At 38.6% G+C, this 15,732-nt stretch overlaps 1 protein-coding gene across 1 annotated transcript in view; it reads right to left on the reverse strand.

The window, feature by feature from the left end:
• Nucleotides 1-15,014, reverse strand: part of LOC115438891 (endothelin receptor type B-like) — a 20,794-nt gene extending 5,780 nt beyond the window's left edge. Inside the window, exons 1-5 of the mRNA XM_030162774.1 lie at nt 14,898-15,014; nt 10,673-12,010; nt 6,989-7,116; nt 6,204-6,402; nt 3,230-3,382 (exon numbers count right to left, since the gene is read on the reverse strand). Coding sequence (XP_030018634.1) covers nt 3,230-3,382; nt 6,204-6,402; nt 6,989-7,116; nt 10,673-11,722 — 1,530 coding nt within the window. The 5' untranslated portion in view covers nt 11,723-12,010; nt 14,898-15,014. The remainder of the gene's footprint in view (nt 1-3,229; nt 3,383-6,203; nt 6,403-6,988; nt 7,117-10,672; nt 12,011-14,897) is intronic.
• Nucleotides 15,015-15,732: the final 718 nt, after the last annotated feature.

A 15,732-nucleotide genomic window follows, 5' to 3' on the forward strand; every position in this document is an offset into this window, starting at 1 on the left:
GTTTTATATTACAGGTGTCAAACATGCGTCCAGGGGGCCAAATCCGGCCCACCAAAGGGTCCAATCGGGGCCATAGGATGAATGTGTGAAATGCAAAGTTGACACTGAAGATATTAATCAATAGTGTAAAAATCATGTTATTTCAGGTTCTAAACAGACACATATAAACCAATTAGATCTCAATTGGGTCAGACCAGAAAAATACCGTCATAAATAAAGACAACTGCAGATTTGATCTCTGTTTTCGTGTAAAAAAGTAAAATTACATGAAAATGTTTATATTAACAAACTATCATTTTATAAAAAATATGAATAACCTGAACAAGTATGAACAATGTGAAATGTCTTCAGAAAAGTAAACACAATTTTATCAATATTCTACCTGTTATTAAATGTTTTGTCTATTTGTAATTGTAATGTCAGTTGTAATGCACATGTGTAAATGATAAACTGATAAACTGAGGCAGAATATTGTTCAATTTGCAATTGTTTTTCTTAAGATATTTCAACTTGTTCACATTATTCAGATTTTTAAGGAAACGATGTAGATGTAAACATTATCATGGTTTTCCCCTGTAAGTTGCTTTGGAAAAAAGCATCTGCCAAATGCATAAATGTAAATGTAAATAATGTAATTTAACTTTTTTCACTGTTATTATTTTACTGGTTCGGCCCACTGCAGATCAAATTCAGCTGAATGTGGAACTGAACTAAAATGAGTTTCACAGCCCGGTTTTATATTATCAGTTGTCCTCATTTTTAACCTAAATAAACTGTTTAGTAATCCTCTTGGATTAGATGTGAAATGCATTGTCACAAAACTGAAAACCTGTTTCTCTAAATCACAGGTGTCAAACATGCGTCCTGGGGGTCAAATCTGGCCCACCAAAGGGTCCAGTCCGGCCCTGGGATGAATTTGTGAAATGCAAAAATTACACTGAAGATTTTAACATTCGAGAATGTTAAAATAAGTTTAGGTCAATTCAACCTACAGTGGATCAGACCAGTAAAATACTATCATAATAACCTATAAATAATGAAAACTGTAAAAAAAAAAAAAAAAAAAAAAAAAGGAAAATTACACAAAAATGTTTACATTTATAGACTCGCCTTTTACAAACAAAATAGGAATAACCTCAAATGTCTTCTGAGAAGTCTGTGGAATTGTACCAATATTCTGTCTGTTATTAAATGTTTTGTGTATTTGTAGATCCACTGTGATCTGTACGTTATAATGCACATGTATAAACCACAGGTGTCAAACATGTGTCCCGGGGTCCAAATCCAGCCCACCAAAGGGTCCAGTCCGGCCCTGGGATGAATGTATGAACTGCATAAATTCCACTCAGATGTGCCCAGTCCTTTTAGTTCAGGTTTCACATTCAGACCAGTTCAGTCTGCAGTGGACAGGACCAGTCACATACTGTCAGAAGAACAGAGAAATAATGACAACTGACAATGTTTCTGTTTGGAAATGGAAATATTTTCATGGATTTACACTGAAACTAAGTATAATATTGCAAAAGTATCTGAATAATCTGAACAAATATAAACAACCTGAAATTTTTGGAGAGAAATAAGTACAATTGTACCAATATTCTGTCTGTTCTAAAATGTTCTGTGTGTTTGTAGATCCACTGTGATCTGTACGTTCTAATGTACATGTGGAAATGATAAACTGAGGCAGAATAGTGTTAAAAGTACTCTGATTTGTTCAGTTTGTTCATGTTATTCACATCTTTTGAAAGGATAGTTTGTAGATGGAAACCTGTTCAGAATGTAAATTGACTTTTTTCACTGTAAAACAGATAAAAGTTTGGAGTTGTCATTATTTCTATATTATTCTGTTATTATTTGACTGGTTCAGCCCACTGCAGATCAGATTAGCTGAATGTGGAAGTGAACTAACAGGAGTTTGACAGCCCTGGTACAGATGATAAACTGAGGCATAATATTGTTAAAATTGCACTTATTTTTCTTCAGAATTTTCAGGTTGTTCGTATTTGTTCATGTTATGTTCAAGTACAGTTTGTAGTTGTAAACATTTTCATTAGAGAATTTTACTTTTTTCACTCAAAAACATAGAGAAAACTTTGGACTTTTCATACGTCTCATACGTTCTTATCCTATTATTTATATTATTTGGCTGGTCTGGTCCACTGCAGATCAGATTAGTCTGAATGTGGAACTGAACGAACATGAGTTTGACAGCCCTGGTCTGAAGTAGATCTACAGTTCTAAAAGGAGAGCGACATTAGGATGCTCGGATGTTTTCCTGCTGCTGTCATTGTGTGTGTGTTCACACCTGTTTAAGGTGTTCACTCTGTCATTGTGTGTGTGTTCACACCTGTTTAAGGTGTTCACTCTGTCATTGTGTGTGTGTTCACACCTGTTTAAGGTGTTCACTCTGTCATTGTGTGTGTGTTCACACCTGTTTAAGGTGTTCACTCTGTCATTGTGTGTGTGTTCACACCTGTTTAAGGTGTTCACTCTGTCATTGTGCGTGTGTTCACACCTGTTTAAGGTGTTCACTCTGTCATTGTGTGTGTGTTCACACCTGTTTAAGGTGTTCACTCTGTCATTGTGCGTGTGTTCACACCTGTTTAAGGTGTTCACTCTGTCATTGTGCGTGTGTTCACACCTGTTTAAGGTGTTCACTCTGTCATTGTGTGTGTGTTCACACCTGTTTAAGGTGTTCACTCTGTCATTGTGCGTGTGTTCACACCTGTTTAAGGTGTTCACTCTGTCATTGTGTGTGTGTTCACACCTGTTTAAGGTGTTCACTCTGTCATTGTGCGTGTGTTCACACCTGTTTAAGGTGTTCACTCTGTCATTGTGCGTGTGTTCACACCTGTTTAAGGTGTTCACTCTGTCATTGTGCGTGTGTTCACACCTGTTTAAGGTGTTCACTCTGTCATTGTGTGTGTGTTCACACCTGTTTAAGGTGTTCACTCTGTCATTGTGCGTGTGTTCACACCTGTTTAAGGTGTTCACTCTGTCATTGTGTGTGTGTTCACACCTGTTTAAGGTGTTCACTCTGTCATTGTGCGTGTGTTCACACCTGTTTAAGGTGTTCACTCTGTCATTGTGCGTGTGTTCACACCTGTTTAAGGTGTTCACTCTGTCATTGTGTGTGTGTTCACACCTGTTTAAGGTGTTCACTCTGTCATTGTGTGTGTGTTCACACCTGTTTAAGGTGTTCACTCTGTCATTGTGTGTGTGTTCACACCTGTTTAAGGTGTTCACTCAGTGCGATCCTGAGGCTTCCCTTCTGGTGTCGGAGCATCTCACAGGTCATCAGGCCATAGAAAACTGCAGAACAGGCTAAAGGAACACAGAAGTAAAAGCCAAACAGCCACCAGTCCTTTGCATCCTTGTAGAACTGAAACACAAAAAGAACAAAAAAACACCTGTAAGAACCACTGGACTGTTTTCTGTGAGAGATTTTTGAATCTCTCTTTAGAATTGACTTAAAGAATAGATCTGTAATTAGGGCTGTTAGATAATATCAGTTCTGCAATATATCACAATATTTCATTTCACAATACTGTATCAATATTAAAAAGTACTGTATGGATATTTTTAGGTATTTATTCAAGTACAGATATTGTGGAGGTTCATTTTTGTTCTTTTTTGTTTATATGTTATTAATTATTATTGAACATGGTTTTATTCAATACTGGTTCTTTGAATCCTCCTAAAAACACTTTTTTCTGTCTGAGAAGCAGATGGGAGTTCCTTTGGAAACTAGAAGAATTAGAAAAGTTTTGTGATATAACATTAGATCCTGTTCTGATCCAATAAAAATGTGTTTAGTATTTGTGCAGATTTATGGTGGAATTCAATTCTTCTAGGAAATCTTAAAAAAAATTGCCTTTTTAACAGTATTGTGATATATTGTATCATGATCCTAGTAATGTGATTTGTATCATTTCACCAGATTCTTGCCGATACACAGCCCTATACATAACCTAAGAAAAATAAGGCCAGAATGTCACAAGAGCATGTTGTTGTAAATGTGTTGTTTTTCTGTGCAGTGCATTATGGGTATTGTTGCTGTTGTTGTAAATGTGTTGTTTTTCAGTGCAGTGCATTGTGGGTATTATTGCTGCTGTTGTAAATGTGCTGTTTTTCTGTGCAGTGCATTGTGGGTATTATTGCTGCTGTTGTAAATGTGCTGTTTTTCTGTGCAGTGCATTGTGGGTATTATTGCTGCTGTTGTAAATGTGCTGTTTTTCTGTGCAGTGCATTGTGGGTATTATTGCTGCTGTTGTAAATGTGTTGTTTTTCTGTGCAGTGCATTGTGGGTATTGTTGCTGTTGTAAATGTGTTATTTTTCTGTGCAGTGCATTGTGGGTATTGTTGCTGTTGTAAATGTGTTGTTTTTCTGTGCAGTGCATTGTGGGTATTGTTGCTGCTGTTGTACATGTGTTGTTTTTCTGTGCAGGGTTCAGTGGGTTGTGCTGTTAGTATTCAGTTGGACTGAATGTGTGTGCGTCAGTGTTTCTTGGCCTTTTTGGGTTTGTTTGTGTGTTTTTGCACAGCTGCACCAGGAGTCACAGCCACAGGAACAGCTATGCATTTACAGCTACATTTGCTCCTGTTCTACATAAATCTTTAAGCCTTACCAAATTAAAAGCACTTCCTGTACTGGTAAATTACATTAAATTAACTTCCTGCCTAAGTTCCATCCACAGTTCAAGATATTAAGTTAATAATTATACAAAGCAATTTACATTGCAAAAGATTTTAATTTAAATTAACTTGGAATTGAGTCCAATGAACTGATGATGTTAAGTTAATGATTATACAAAACAACTGACATTGTAACAAATTTTCAGGTAAATTAACTTGTCATTTAGTGTGTTGGACTTAAAATAGTAATTCCATTCAAATCAAGCATTTCACTTTAATCCACTCAAGTTTTCAGTACTCATTACTGACATTTTTAAGGCAACTGGTTACCTCAGATTTTTTAATTAAACTCAATTCATCCAGTCTGACAGTGTAGCATCTGGTCAAAGGTGACGACTGATGTGTATAAATAGGAATAAAAAGAAGAACGTGTCTGAAAAACAACTGCATGGGCAACAGTGTATTCTTCATCCACTCTGTCCATTATTGAGTATGGACTTTTTTCATACTACATCCTTCCGAAGACAGTTTGTATGTTTTAATCACAGTGCATTAGCAACGCTTCAATACATGGACCTGACTCCAGCGTCTAACAGCTGATGCCTGAGGCCAGATACCCAGACTGATGACTGAGGTGGGGTTGAAAAGGCCTGGGGGGGGGGGGGTTGTTGTTTAGCGCTGTCATGACCTGGACACATAAACAGGAAATGATGCTTTAAACTGTGGGATCTGACGGACCTCGCCCTCAAACAAAACAAGAAAATGAACCAAACATTTGTTTTCCCCAGAGAGACGGCGTTCGTCATCCAGATGAAGCAGGATTTAAACCCTTAACCCTAATCCACTGCACCTCCTGACTTCTGACCCACTGAACTACATTTGTTAAATTTGTGCTGTGGGAATTAACTGTTTAAAGTCATGACCTGAAAATGGAACTTTGATTATTGAGCAAAGAAACCAAATGTAAACCAAAGGTAATATTCCTTTGTGATTCATATTTTTAAAAAAGTAAAATTACATTAACATGTTTGTCCTTTCAAATGATCCTTTCACAAAAAATGTGAATAACCTGAACAAATATGAACCTGAAAGTTCTTAAGAGAACTAAGTGTAATTTTAACAATATTCTGTCTGTTATTAAATGTTTGTAGATCCACTGTGATCTGTCACTTCTAATGTACATGTGGAAATGATAAACTGAGGCAGAATAGTGTTCAAATGACACTGATTTGTTCAGTTTGTTCATGTTCTTCACATCTTTTGAAAGGATAGTTTGTAGATGGAAACCTGTTCAGAATGTAAATTGACTTTTTTTTGCTGTAAAACAGATAAAAGTTTGGAGTTGACAGTATTTCTGTATTATTCTGTTATTATTGTACTGGTTTGGCCCACTGCAGATCCTGTTGGGCTGTATGTGGAGCTTAACTAAAATGCTCTACATGGTGACAAGATGTCTATCAACACACACACACATGTCAGACCACCCACATACACACACTCTGTAGCTGTAATTACGCCCATGCAGTCACGTACTGTAAACATACATGTAAACACACAGACAAACTCACGGTCATGAAAGGACTCCGTGGCTGCAGCATGCACGTTCTGATGGTGACGTTCTTGTATTCGAAGGTCACCATGTTGAACCCGACGGCCTCTGGAACGGCCAGGACAACGGACAGCAGCCAGATCACTACGATCTCCACGGCTGTTACCATGGGAACGCCTGTTCCCTGGACACGTGACCAGGACGCCACAGCGCGGTACCTGAGAACACAGAGAGTCATTAGAAAGACTGTTCACCCATTCTATCTGTGATTCTCACACACTGTAAAAAAAATCTGTAATTTAACAGAATTTTCACTGTTCATTTTACAGATTTTTCCTGTATTTTTAAGATACAGGAAAATATCAATGAAATGACAAAAATATACTGAGAATTTACATGTCAAATATAAAATAATAAAAATTATATCAAAAACAAAAAAGTTAAAAAAAAATAAATTAAAAAAGCAACTTTTTCAGTCCAGTCTGTCATTAACTGAACATAAACCCAGTGTGTCCATCCACTGTCATTGATCCAACTCCATGGGTTTGACTGGAGAATCAATGTTGTAGAAGATGAAGGTGTTTCCATGGTAACTACGGAGCCTCTGAACGTCCAAATATGGTCATATCTGATGACCATGAAAAGATGAAGAACTGTATTTGACACCAATTATTGACATGTATTGATAGGATTAGTGGATCAACAGGAATTAAACAGTTCAGATCAGTAGATGGTTTAGGTGGTCAGTTGTTGTTTGGCTCTTCGTGGGTTAAAGTCATGGTTGAAATGATCCTAAACAGTTACCTGTCCACACTCAGGGCACACAGGTTGAGGACGGTGATGCCGACTGAAGCTTTCTGCAGGAATGGGAACAGCTTACAGAGGAACAGACCCAACACACTGTCAGCGAAGGGCCAGCGCATGGCCAGGAGCTGCACAAACACAAACACATAAACACACAAACACATAAACACACACAAACACACAGCAGACCAAGCATTCAAGGGTTAATGGGACGCTCAGTATGTGTGTGAGAGTATCTATCATCAGTGACAGTGTGTGTTTGAGGTGGGCTATCACACACAGGGGTGTATTTTAGTGTCCTTATCTGTGAAACACTCCACCTCCTGTTGGCTGACACAAAACATCACACACAGCTGACGTTTCTGCACCGACAGTATAAACCAGTAGTTCCCAACCTTTTTTCACTCCTGACTCCATTTTAACATCAAAAATATCTGGCGACCCCAGGCATTCAAAACACAGACTTTTTTTTTTTTTGCTAAAATTAATTTGTTTTTGATCATGTAATAGTTTGCTATACTATGTTGCAAATAAACATTAATTTTAGAGGACATTTAGACTATATAATGTACATTTTTATTAATAAGTTTTCATTTTTTAGTAATCACTAGAAATTTCAGGCGACCCCATGTGGGGTCCTGACCCCAAGGTTGAAAAACACTGATATAAACACTGCGAGGCAAAGTATGGAAAGTTATTACCTCCACCAGGAGGTATTGTGATCACTTTGCTTTGTTTGTGTGTGTGTGTGTTTGTTTGTTTGTTTGTTTGTTTTCATCTTTAGTGTAAAACTCTTCCACCCATCTTTCCCAGATCTTCCCCACAGATAGGCCTAGGCCCTGGGACCAACCCAGTCCATTTTGGTCCCAGTAGGACAAAGTTCAAGGTCACAGCAAGGTCACAACATCTACAGTTTTCCATCTGTCATCACTGAGACATTTTCCAAAATTCATCCAAAATTCCAAACGACTCCGATTCTCCTCCAGTTGGATCCACCTGTAGCTTAGAACAGTCTCTTGTATGTGGAACTAAATTGTCCACATCCACTGTGGAATGTGGACTCTGTGGACATTTACACTGAACACTGAAAATCCCATTTCCCACACATTTAAAATTAGAACTCAACTAATATTGGTGTGAATTGAATCTAATTGGACAGACACATGACTGGGACCAAGATTCAACTTTGGACCAAATATGGTTCCGCTCCATTTCTCTTCTGTTACACTCTGTTGACTTTTGTTATTTTTTATGCACCATTTTCAAAAAATCATAAAAAATGCAATTGGTGAAATATCATTATGAAATTTGTGTTGCACATCCATAGACATATGTTCTATGACAGAAGTTATTGTGACCAAAATTATCACAGTTTTCATTATTATCATGGTATTACTGAAATTGTGCTCAAAATGTTCAAAAAGTACTGATACACACACGGAAAGAATTTAACCAAGTTGTATTTTGAAAACAACAACAACAAATAAAATAATCGTCCCAGTGTCCCTTCTGTGTCAGAAACATTCCAATATTAACCCTTAGTGGTCTGAGTCTATTTTGTCTGTTTTTCAGTCCTTTTGATTTTGCCTTTATATACTATAGAAACAAATGTTTACTATACCCATGTTTGGGATCTGTTTTTCAGCACAACTTCATCTGTATCATCTGTCTATTATTTTTTCACTTTAACCCTACTATAAAAACATAAAAGGACAGGAAACACAAAAAATATATAAAATCTGATTTGAAAAATGTATATAATTTATTGCATAAATAACACACAGATGCTTAATGAACCCCTTCACAGACTTTAAAAGTGAATATTAGTTCCAAATATTAGGTATAGAAAATTAAAAATGTAATAAATTCAAACTATACTCAAATATTTGACATAAAAGCAGATCTGTACATAGGGTGTTTTCTCTAGAAAAGTGCAGTAATCAAACACAGTCATCATGAGAATTAGAATTTAAACAGTAATACTAACCGTCTGTGATTTTACCGCCGTTTAGCGTTATACCGGTAATTGTTATGTGAGACGTATCATATGTTAAATGGAAGTTGAATGTGTGACTTTAAATCTTGCTTTAAAATGTCAGATAACTCTCATACATCGTGAAACAAAATGGAGAAGAAGAAATGTAATGTTACAAGTTGTTTTGCTTGAAGAGTCTTTTATTTTTAGCAAATGTAAGTTGTTCTATTCTGATTTTTATTTTCTGTGTACTGAACAGTGAAAGGTCAGGGTTGTTTCAGGTTGGTGTGTGCTGAACTTGGAGAAAAGGTCAGATTCTAAGAAAAAGATCTCATCTTTCAGCTTTGTGGTAAAAGCGAGCTGAGTTAATCATGGTTATGAACTTAGGAACTTTCTGTGGTTAAGAATTGCACAAGTGTTAGAACTACTGTACTTTCCAGACTATAAGCCACTACTTTTTTCTGGTTTTAACCCTGCGGCTTATACAGCGATGCAGCTCCAGTATAGATTTATATGGGCTAACGGCCTCCAGGGGGCGCTCTAACGGGAAGCACAAAAGTGAGACAGACAGGTGGAAGAGGTGATGAAGAGGAGAAGATTGAATCTGAACTTTGAACAATCATTTTGCGTGTCATGCACAAACCCTCATCAAGGAAAACACACGAAGAAATGCACATGATGCAGCTTTGAAGTTCAAAACAATCGATGTGTCTGTAAAGAAGGAAATAGAGCTGCAGCGCCGAAGTGCCATTGAGCAACAACGGAGGAGAGATGTAGAAGGAGTGTGACAGAGCTGTGTTACAGGCACTGTTTGGAAAAAAGCAGTGAAGGGATGGAAATAAATATTTAAATCATCTTTCTGTGTAAATATCTCATGTCACAATGTGGACACCTGCGGCTTACAGTCGGGTGCGGCTTATATTCCGGTGTGCCTTATAGCCCGGAAAGTACAGTAGACGTACTTATGGAAACTCTTTGTGGTTTAACTATGCAGTGTAAGCTAAATTGTTGGTGCAAATGTCATACCAAGGTGTGATTAACTCAGGTGAACTTTCACATGTGTTTTTTCTTAGAATTAGCTTATGTGGAGTTATTGACGTGAGCTGTGACATGTTTGAACCCCGCAACAACTGTCAAAACAATCATAGGTGAATGTTGGGTTTATGTCACCAAATAGGGGAATAACTAAACGATGGGAAGTCTTCTACGAGTCATCAAAGACTATAAAATGTACTGAAGAAGCTTCTTATGTCAGAGACCAATAGTGTGTTCGATGCTAGACGAATTGATAACTGATTTCTTTCTTTTTTGTAACTTTTTCTATTTTTGCCTGAAGTAATAAATCAAGTTTTGTTTTAACTTTTTAAAAACTCAGTCCTTCTTTTTGGTGAATTCTTCATTTCTCCTGGTTTGGTCCTTCCATCCGAAACATAACTGGTGAGTTAATAATTTAAATTACGTGACCCCCTCGGGGCAGCCCGGATTCAACCAGACAGCCATTTTTACAGAAGTATTGGAGTAAGGTGGAGAAACACCAGTGGTCATGTGTTTCTCATGGGCGCGCAGTTTAAGTCAGAGCAAAGCCAAAATAGTTACCCGGTGTATAAATGGTAAAGATTTCTGACACAGTAATCCATTAACCGAAATTAATTGTGTTTTTTGTGATTTACTGTTACTGGTGTGTTCATTAGTTCCATCCCTACTTGTACCTTGTAGACGTTGATGGGTATGTCGATGGTGATGTAGATCAGGTCTCCCAGAGCCAGGCTGGCGATCAGAGCGTTGGGTCCGTTCCTCATGCTTTTATTTTGGTAGATGATCCTCAGCAGGGTGGCGTTTCCAATGATCCCCACAGCGAAGATGACACAGGACAGCATGGTGTTGATGTACTTAAAGGCAGTTTTTATCAGGGTTTCCTGCAGACACCGAGGAGGAGAAACTGGACGAACGTGAACGACCCTGGAAGAGTTGGAGGAAGCAGAAACTGGACGAACGTGAACGACCCTGGAAGAGTTGGAGGAAGCAGAAACTGGACGAACGTGAACGACCCTGGAAGAGTTGGAGGAAGCAGAAACTGGACGAACGTGAACGACCCTGGAAGAGTTGGAGGAAGCAGAAACTGGACGAACGTGAACGACCCTGGAAGAGTTGGAGGAAGCAGAAACTGGACGAACGTGAACGACCCTGGAAGAGTTGGAGGAAGCAGAAACTGGACGAACGTGAACGACCCTGGAAGAGTTGGAGGAAGCAGAAACTGGACGAACGTGAACGACCCTGGAAGAGTTGGAGGAAGCAGAAACTGGACGAACGTGAACGACCCTGGAAGAGTTGGAGGAAGCAGAAACTGGACGAACGTGAACGACCCTGGAAGAGTTGGAGGAAGGAGAAACTGGACGAACGTGAACGACCCTGGAAGAGTTGGAGGGTGGAGGCTTGTGTCTGTGTTTGGACTGGGGCTCATCTTTGGGTTTGGACCGTCTGAGATCCAGTGAGGATGGAGGTTTGTCCAGAGTTTCTTGAACCTGATCTGGGTCTTGGGCCGAGGTCTGGACCCGATGGTCCGGCCCTGGTCCAAGTGGGAGCTCAGTGTGGTGGAGGTCCGCCTGGTCCGACATCATCAGATCAGATCCAGAGGAGTTACTGCGGCACAATACAGGATCAGCAAACACCAAAAATACTACCAGGACCAGTGGCACAGATGGAAACCTGGACCTGGACCTGGACCTGGATCTGGACCTGGACCTGGGTCTGGGTCCCATTCTGGAACACACTGTCAGTCCTGAAGTCAGAGGAGAAAGCAGGAGTCCCCCCCCCCACCCACTGCTGACACTGTTAATACTGAACCAGGTCCTGAACTCTGCCTAAACCTGAACCACTCAGACTCCTGAACCCACTATGGTTCCAGAGCCCTGTTGGATCTGGTTCCTGAACCTGTGGACCACTTCTAGAACCTGCTCTGACTGTAGAAGTTCTGTGGTTTGACAGCAGCAGGTTCTGATGGGATGGAAGGGCGTTCACAGTTCAGTACTTCCAGGTTCTGACGATATCTGGAAAAGAAAATACAAACCAAAAACAGATCACAGTCCTGCTTTATCTTCTATACCCAAACCCCCATGACCCCCATGACCCCCATGACCTTCAAAACCTGTCATCCCCAAACTCAGTTTCCAGAGTAAAATGTTGTCATTAAAGGATCCATCAAAACATTTCTGAATCTTTTAGAACCAAAATTATGTTTCCTGTAGTTTTCAGTGGTGGAGGAAGTACTGAAGCTTAGTACTTAAGTAAAAGTACAAATATCCTGCTAAATATATACTCAAGTAAAAGTAGAAGTACTACATCAGCAATCTTACTTAACCTCCCCAGACCCAGCTGTGGGTTTTCTGTCCACATTTATGGACAAGAGTTTCACAACTTTATACCAAAAAAAAACAAAAGAAAAGAAAAGTGTCCACCACAAAGGACATTCTACAAAAATGTGAAAAACTGCATCTGAAAAAACTGTTGCATCATGATGTTTACAATGTAGGCACTGACTGAATAAAAAACAACAAAAGCTGGTTCTGTGCTGACATTTCCTGGGTCTGAGGAGGTTAAGTACAGTAACCAAGTACAAATACTTAGTTACATTTTTGCTGCAGCTCCTGGTCCACTGTGTAGCCGTAAACAGTGTTAAGTCTTTAGTGGTTTCTATGGTTAGGTTTAGGCACCAGCAGCACTTTGTTGCCAAGGATTCCCTGTTGGTGTTTTGGGTAATTTGGATCATTTTCTTGCCTAAACCGAACTGTAACAGCCAGGATGTGGACCCCCGACTGTGAGAACAATGTCCTGGTCTGTGTTCATGCACCATCCATCAAAAGCACCAACATTCACTTCATCTTCATCATTTTTGACAGAAATAAAATAATAAATAATACATTTTTGATTGGACAACCTTTTGAATTTATTTTATCATCTTAATAGAATGATGTTTTTACTGTTTTTTGCGTGTTATCCATTTTTGTACAGCACTTTGGTCAACAGTGTTTTCAAATGGGTTTTATAATATAAACTGGATTGGACTGGATTCACTGGAAAATGGATTGAAAGATGAAGATGAAGATTTCTGATCTCATGAAAAGATGCCCCAAAAAACATCATAGATAACAGTAAAAAAAAAAACTGACTCAGACCATTTGGCTGCACAGTGACTACTTTTTCTTTTTTTTCTGTTCTTTTTTTGTCCTAATGCTTTCACTGAAGGTTTTGGATGCAGAAATTTTACTAGTGCGGGAATATTTTTGTTGTGTGGTATTAATACGTTAACTTCTACAAATGCTTGACAATTACTAAAGCTCAATGTTTTTTTTTCTTAACTGTGGTCAGTTCTCAGTTTAATTTCTCGTAAACCTGTCTCATGTGCCTTTGTGAGTTTCCACCAATAAACGATCCAGAAACAGAACAGAATTCCTCTAACACAGGGGTGTCAAACATGAGTCCTGGGGCCCAAATGAGTCCCTCCAAAGGTTCCAGTCCGACCCCTGGGATGAATTTCCAAAGTGTATAAATTCCACAGTCCAGGCTGTGTGTTGTGAAATGTCTAAACGTGTAATTGTACCAATATTCTGCCTGTTCCTAAATGTTTAGTGTGTTTGTCGATCCACTGTGATCTGTACGCTGTGGTGCACATGTGTAAATGATAAACTGAGGCAGAATAGTGTTAAAATTGCACCTTTTTTTCTTCAGAATTTTCAGGTTGTTCATATTTGTTCATGTTATGTTCAAGTACAGTTTGTAGATGTAAACATTTTCATTATGGAATTGTACTTTTTTCACTCAAAAACACAGAGAAAACTTTGGAGTTGACATAATTTATCAGTTCTTATTCTATCATTTCTATTATTTGACTGGTGCGGCCCACTGCAGATCAGATCAGTCTGAATGTGGAACTGAACTAACAGGAGTTTGACAGCCATGAATCAAAACATGAAATGCATTAAACATCAGCGGCTGAAACATTTAATCCACACTTGTCGAATTTTTACATCAGGTAAAAGTTTGAATAGTCTGTAGCATTTACACCAGGGCTGTCAAACCTGCGTCCCCCCAAAGGTTCCAGTCCGACCCCTGGGATGAATTTCCAAAGTGTCTAAATTCCACAGTCCAGGCTGTGGAACTCATGTTAGTGTGGGTTCCACATCCAGACCAATCTGATCTACAGTCCAATAAGAACAGCAGAAGAACCCACACAGAAGAACCACTGCAGATTTACTACTGGGTTTGATGGAAAAATAATATTCCATTATGTCTGTAAATAATGACAACTGCAAATGTTTGTCTTTGTTTTAGTGCAAAAAATCCCATTAAATTGTGAAACTCTTTCCATTTCCAAACTCTCCTGTACCAATAAAATGTGACTAACCTGAACAAATGTGTCCAACCTGAAATGTCTGTATTAAATTCAGTCCAGTTTGAACTCTTTTCTTCCTGTTCCTCAGTGTTTAGTGTCTTTGCAGATCTGATCCAGAATGCACATGGACTAATGAGAAGTGGAGGAAGAAGACTGAGAAAATTACACTGATTTTACTGAAGAAATGTCAGATTTTTCAGGTTATTCACATCTTTTATGTTTGAATAGTTTATAAAAGTAAGTATTTTCATCATTTAATGTTTTTTTTTTTGCACTAAAACACAGACATAAATGGTCAGTTGTCATTCTTTCTAGTTTATTCTGTTCTTATTTGACTGGTTGGGTCCACTGCAGATCAGATCAGACTGAATGTGGAACCTGACAGAACAGGAGTTTGAGAACCCTGATTTAAATTAACTTGTGATTAATATAACTTTTGCTGACATTAGACTCAAACTAGAAATACTAGCAAATATTAAATTTAGATCTGAGAGGAAAACATCTTAAATATGTTCAAAACTCATTAGAGTAAAAGTAGACCTTACCTGTCAGAGTCCTTCTTCAGTCAGATCACTCTTTCCTCTGTTGTAAATCAGGACTAACCCAGGGTCCGTCTGTTTTCTCTCCTCCTCCTCTCCCTGTTCTTTTCATTTCCTCTCCTCCTGTATGGTCCCTTTACTCCTCTCCTCTCTTTTCTCCTCCCCCTTCTCCCTCCTTTGTCCTCCATTGGTGGTCTCTTCTCTTCTCCTCACACACTCTGGTTTCACTCCTCCCCATCGCCTCTTCATATCATTCAGATTGGAACATCTCATAAACACAACACTGAACTTTTACTGTCAACACACACACATTTACTAGAGCTGCTTTTTAGTCTTTTTCCACTCTAAGCAGATAAAGTAACGCTGTTAAAACCGAGGCAGTAAATTTTATTGCAGTGTTTGAATGACAAATTGGAGTTTATTAGAGTGTTTGAACACAAGTGAAGCCAGACTCTGTCACACCAGATCCTGTTCTCTGACCACTGTTTTATTATTTCGTCTGAACACTGTTTCTGTTTCAGCTTTTCAGTTTGAAGCTCAGCACTGACGCAGGGTACTTTCCTCTATTCCACCGGTGTTAAACATGCGGCCCAGGGGCCAAATCTGGCCCGCGAGATGAATTTGTGAAATACAAAAATGACACTGAAGATATTAACAATCAGTGGTGTCAAAATCATTCTAATTCAGGTTCCACATACAGTCCAATTAGATTTCTAGTGGGTCAGAACCAGTAAAATATTATTATAATAACCAATAAATAATGACAACTAGGGCTGTGTATCGGCAAGAATCTGGCGATACAATACAACTCACAATATTAGGATCACGATACAATATATCA

This window comes from Sphaeramia orbicularis, chromosome 18 (genome assembly GCF_902148855.1).
Source record: "Sphaeramia orbicularis chromosome 18, fSphaOr1.1, whole genome shotgun sequence".
NCBI lineage: Eukaryota > Metazoa > Chordata > Actinopteri > Kurtiformes > Apogonidae > Sphaeramia > Sphaeramia orbicularis.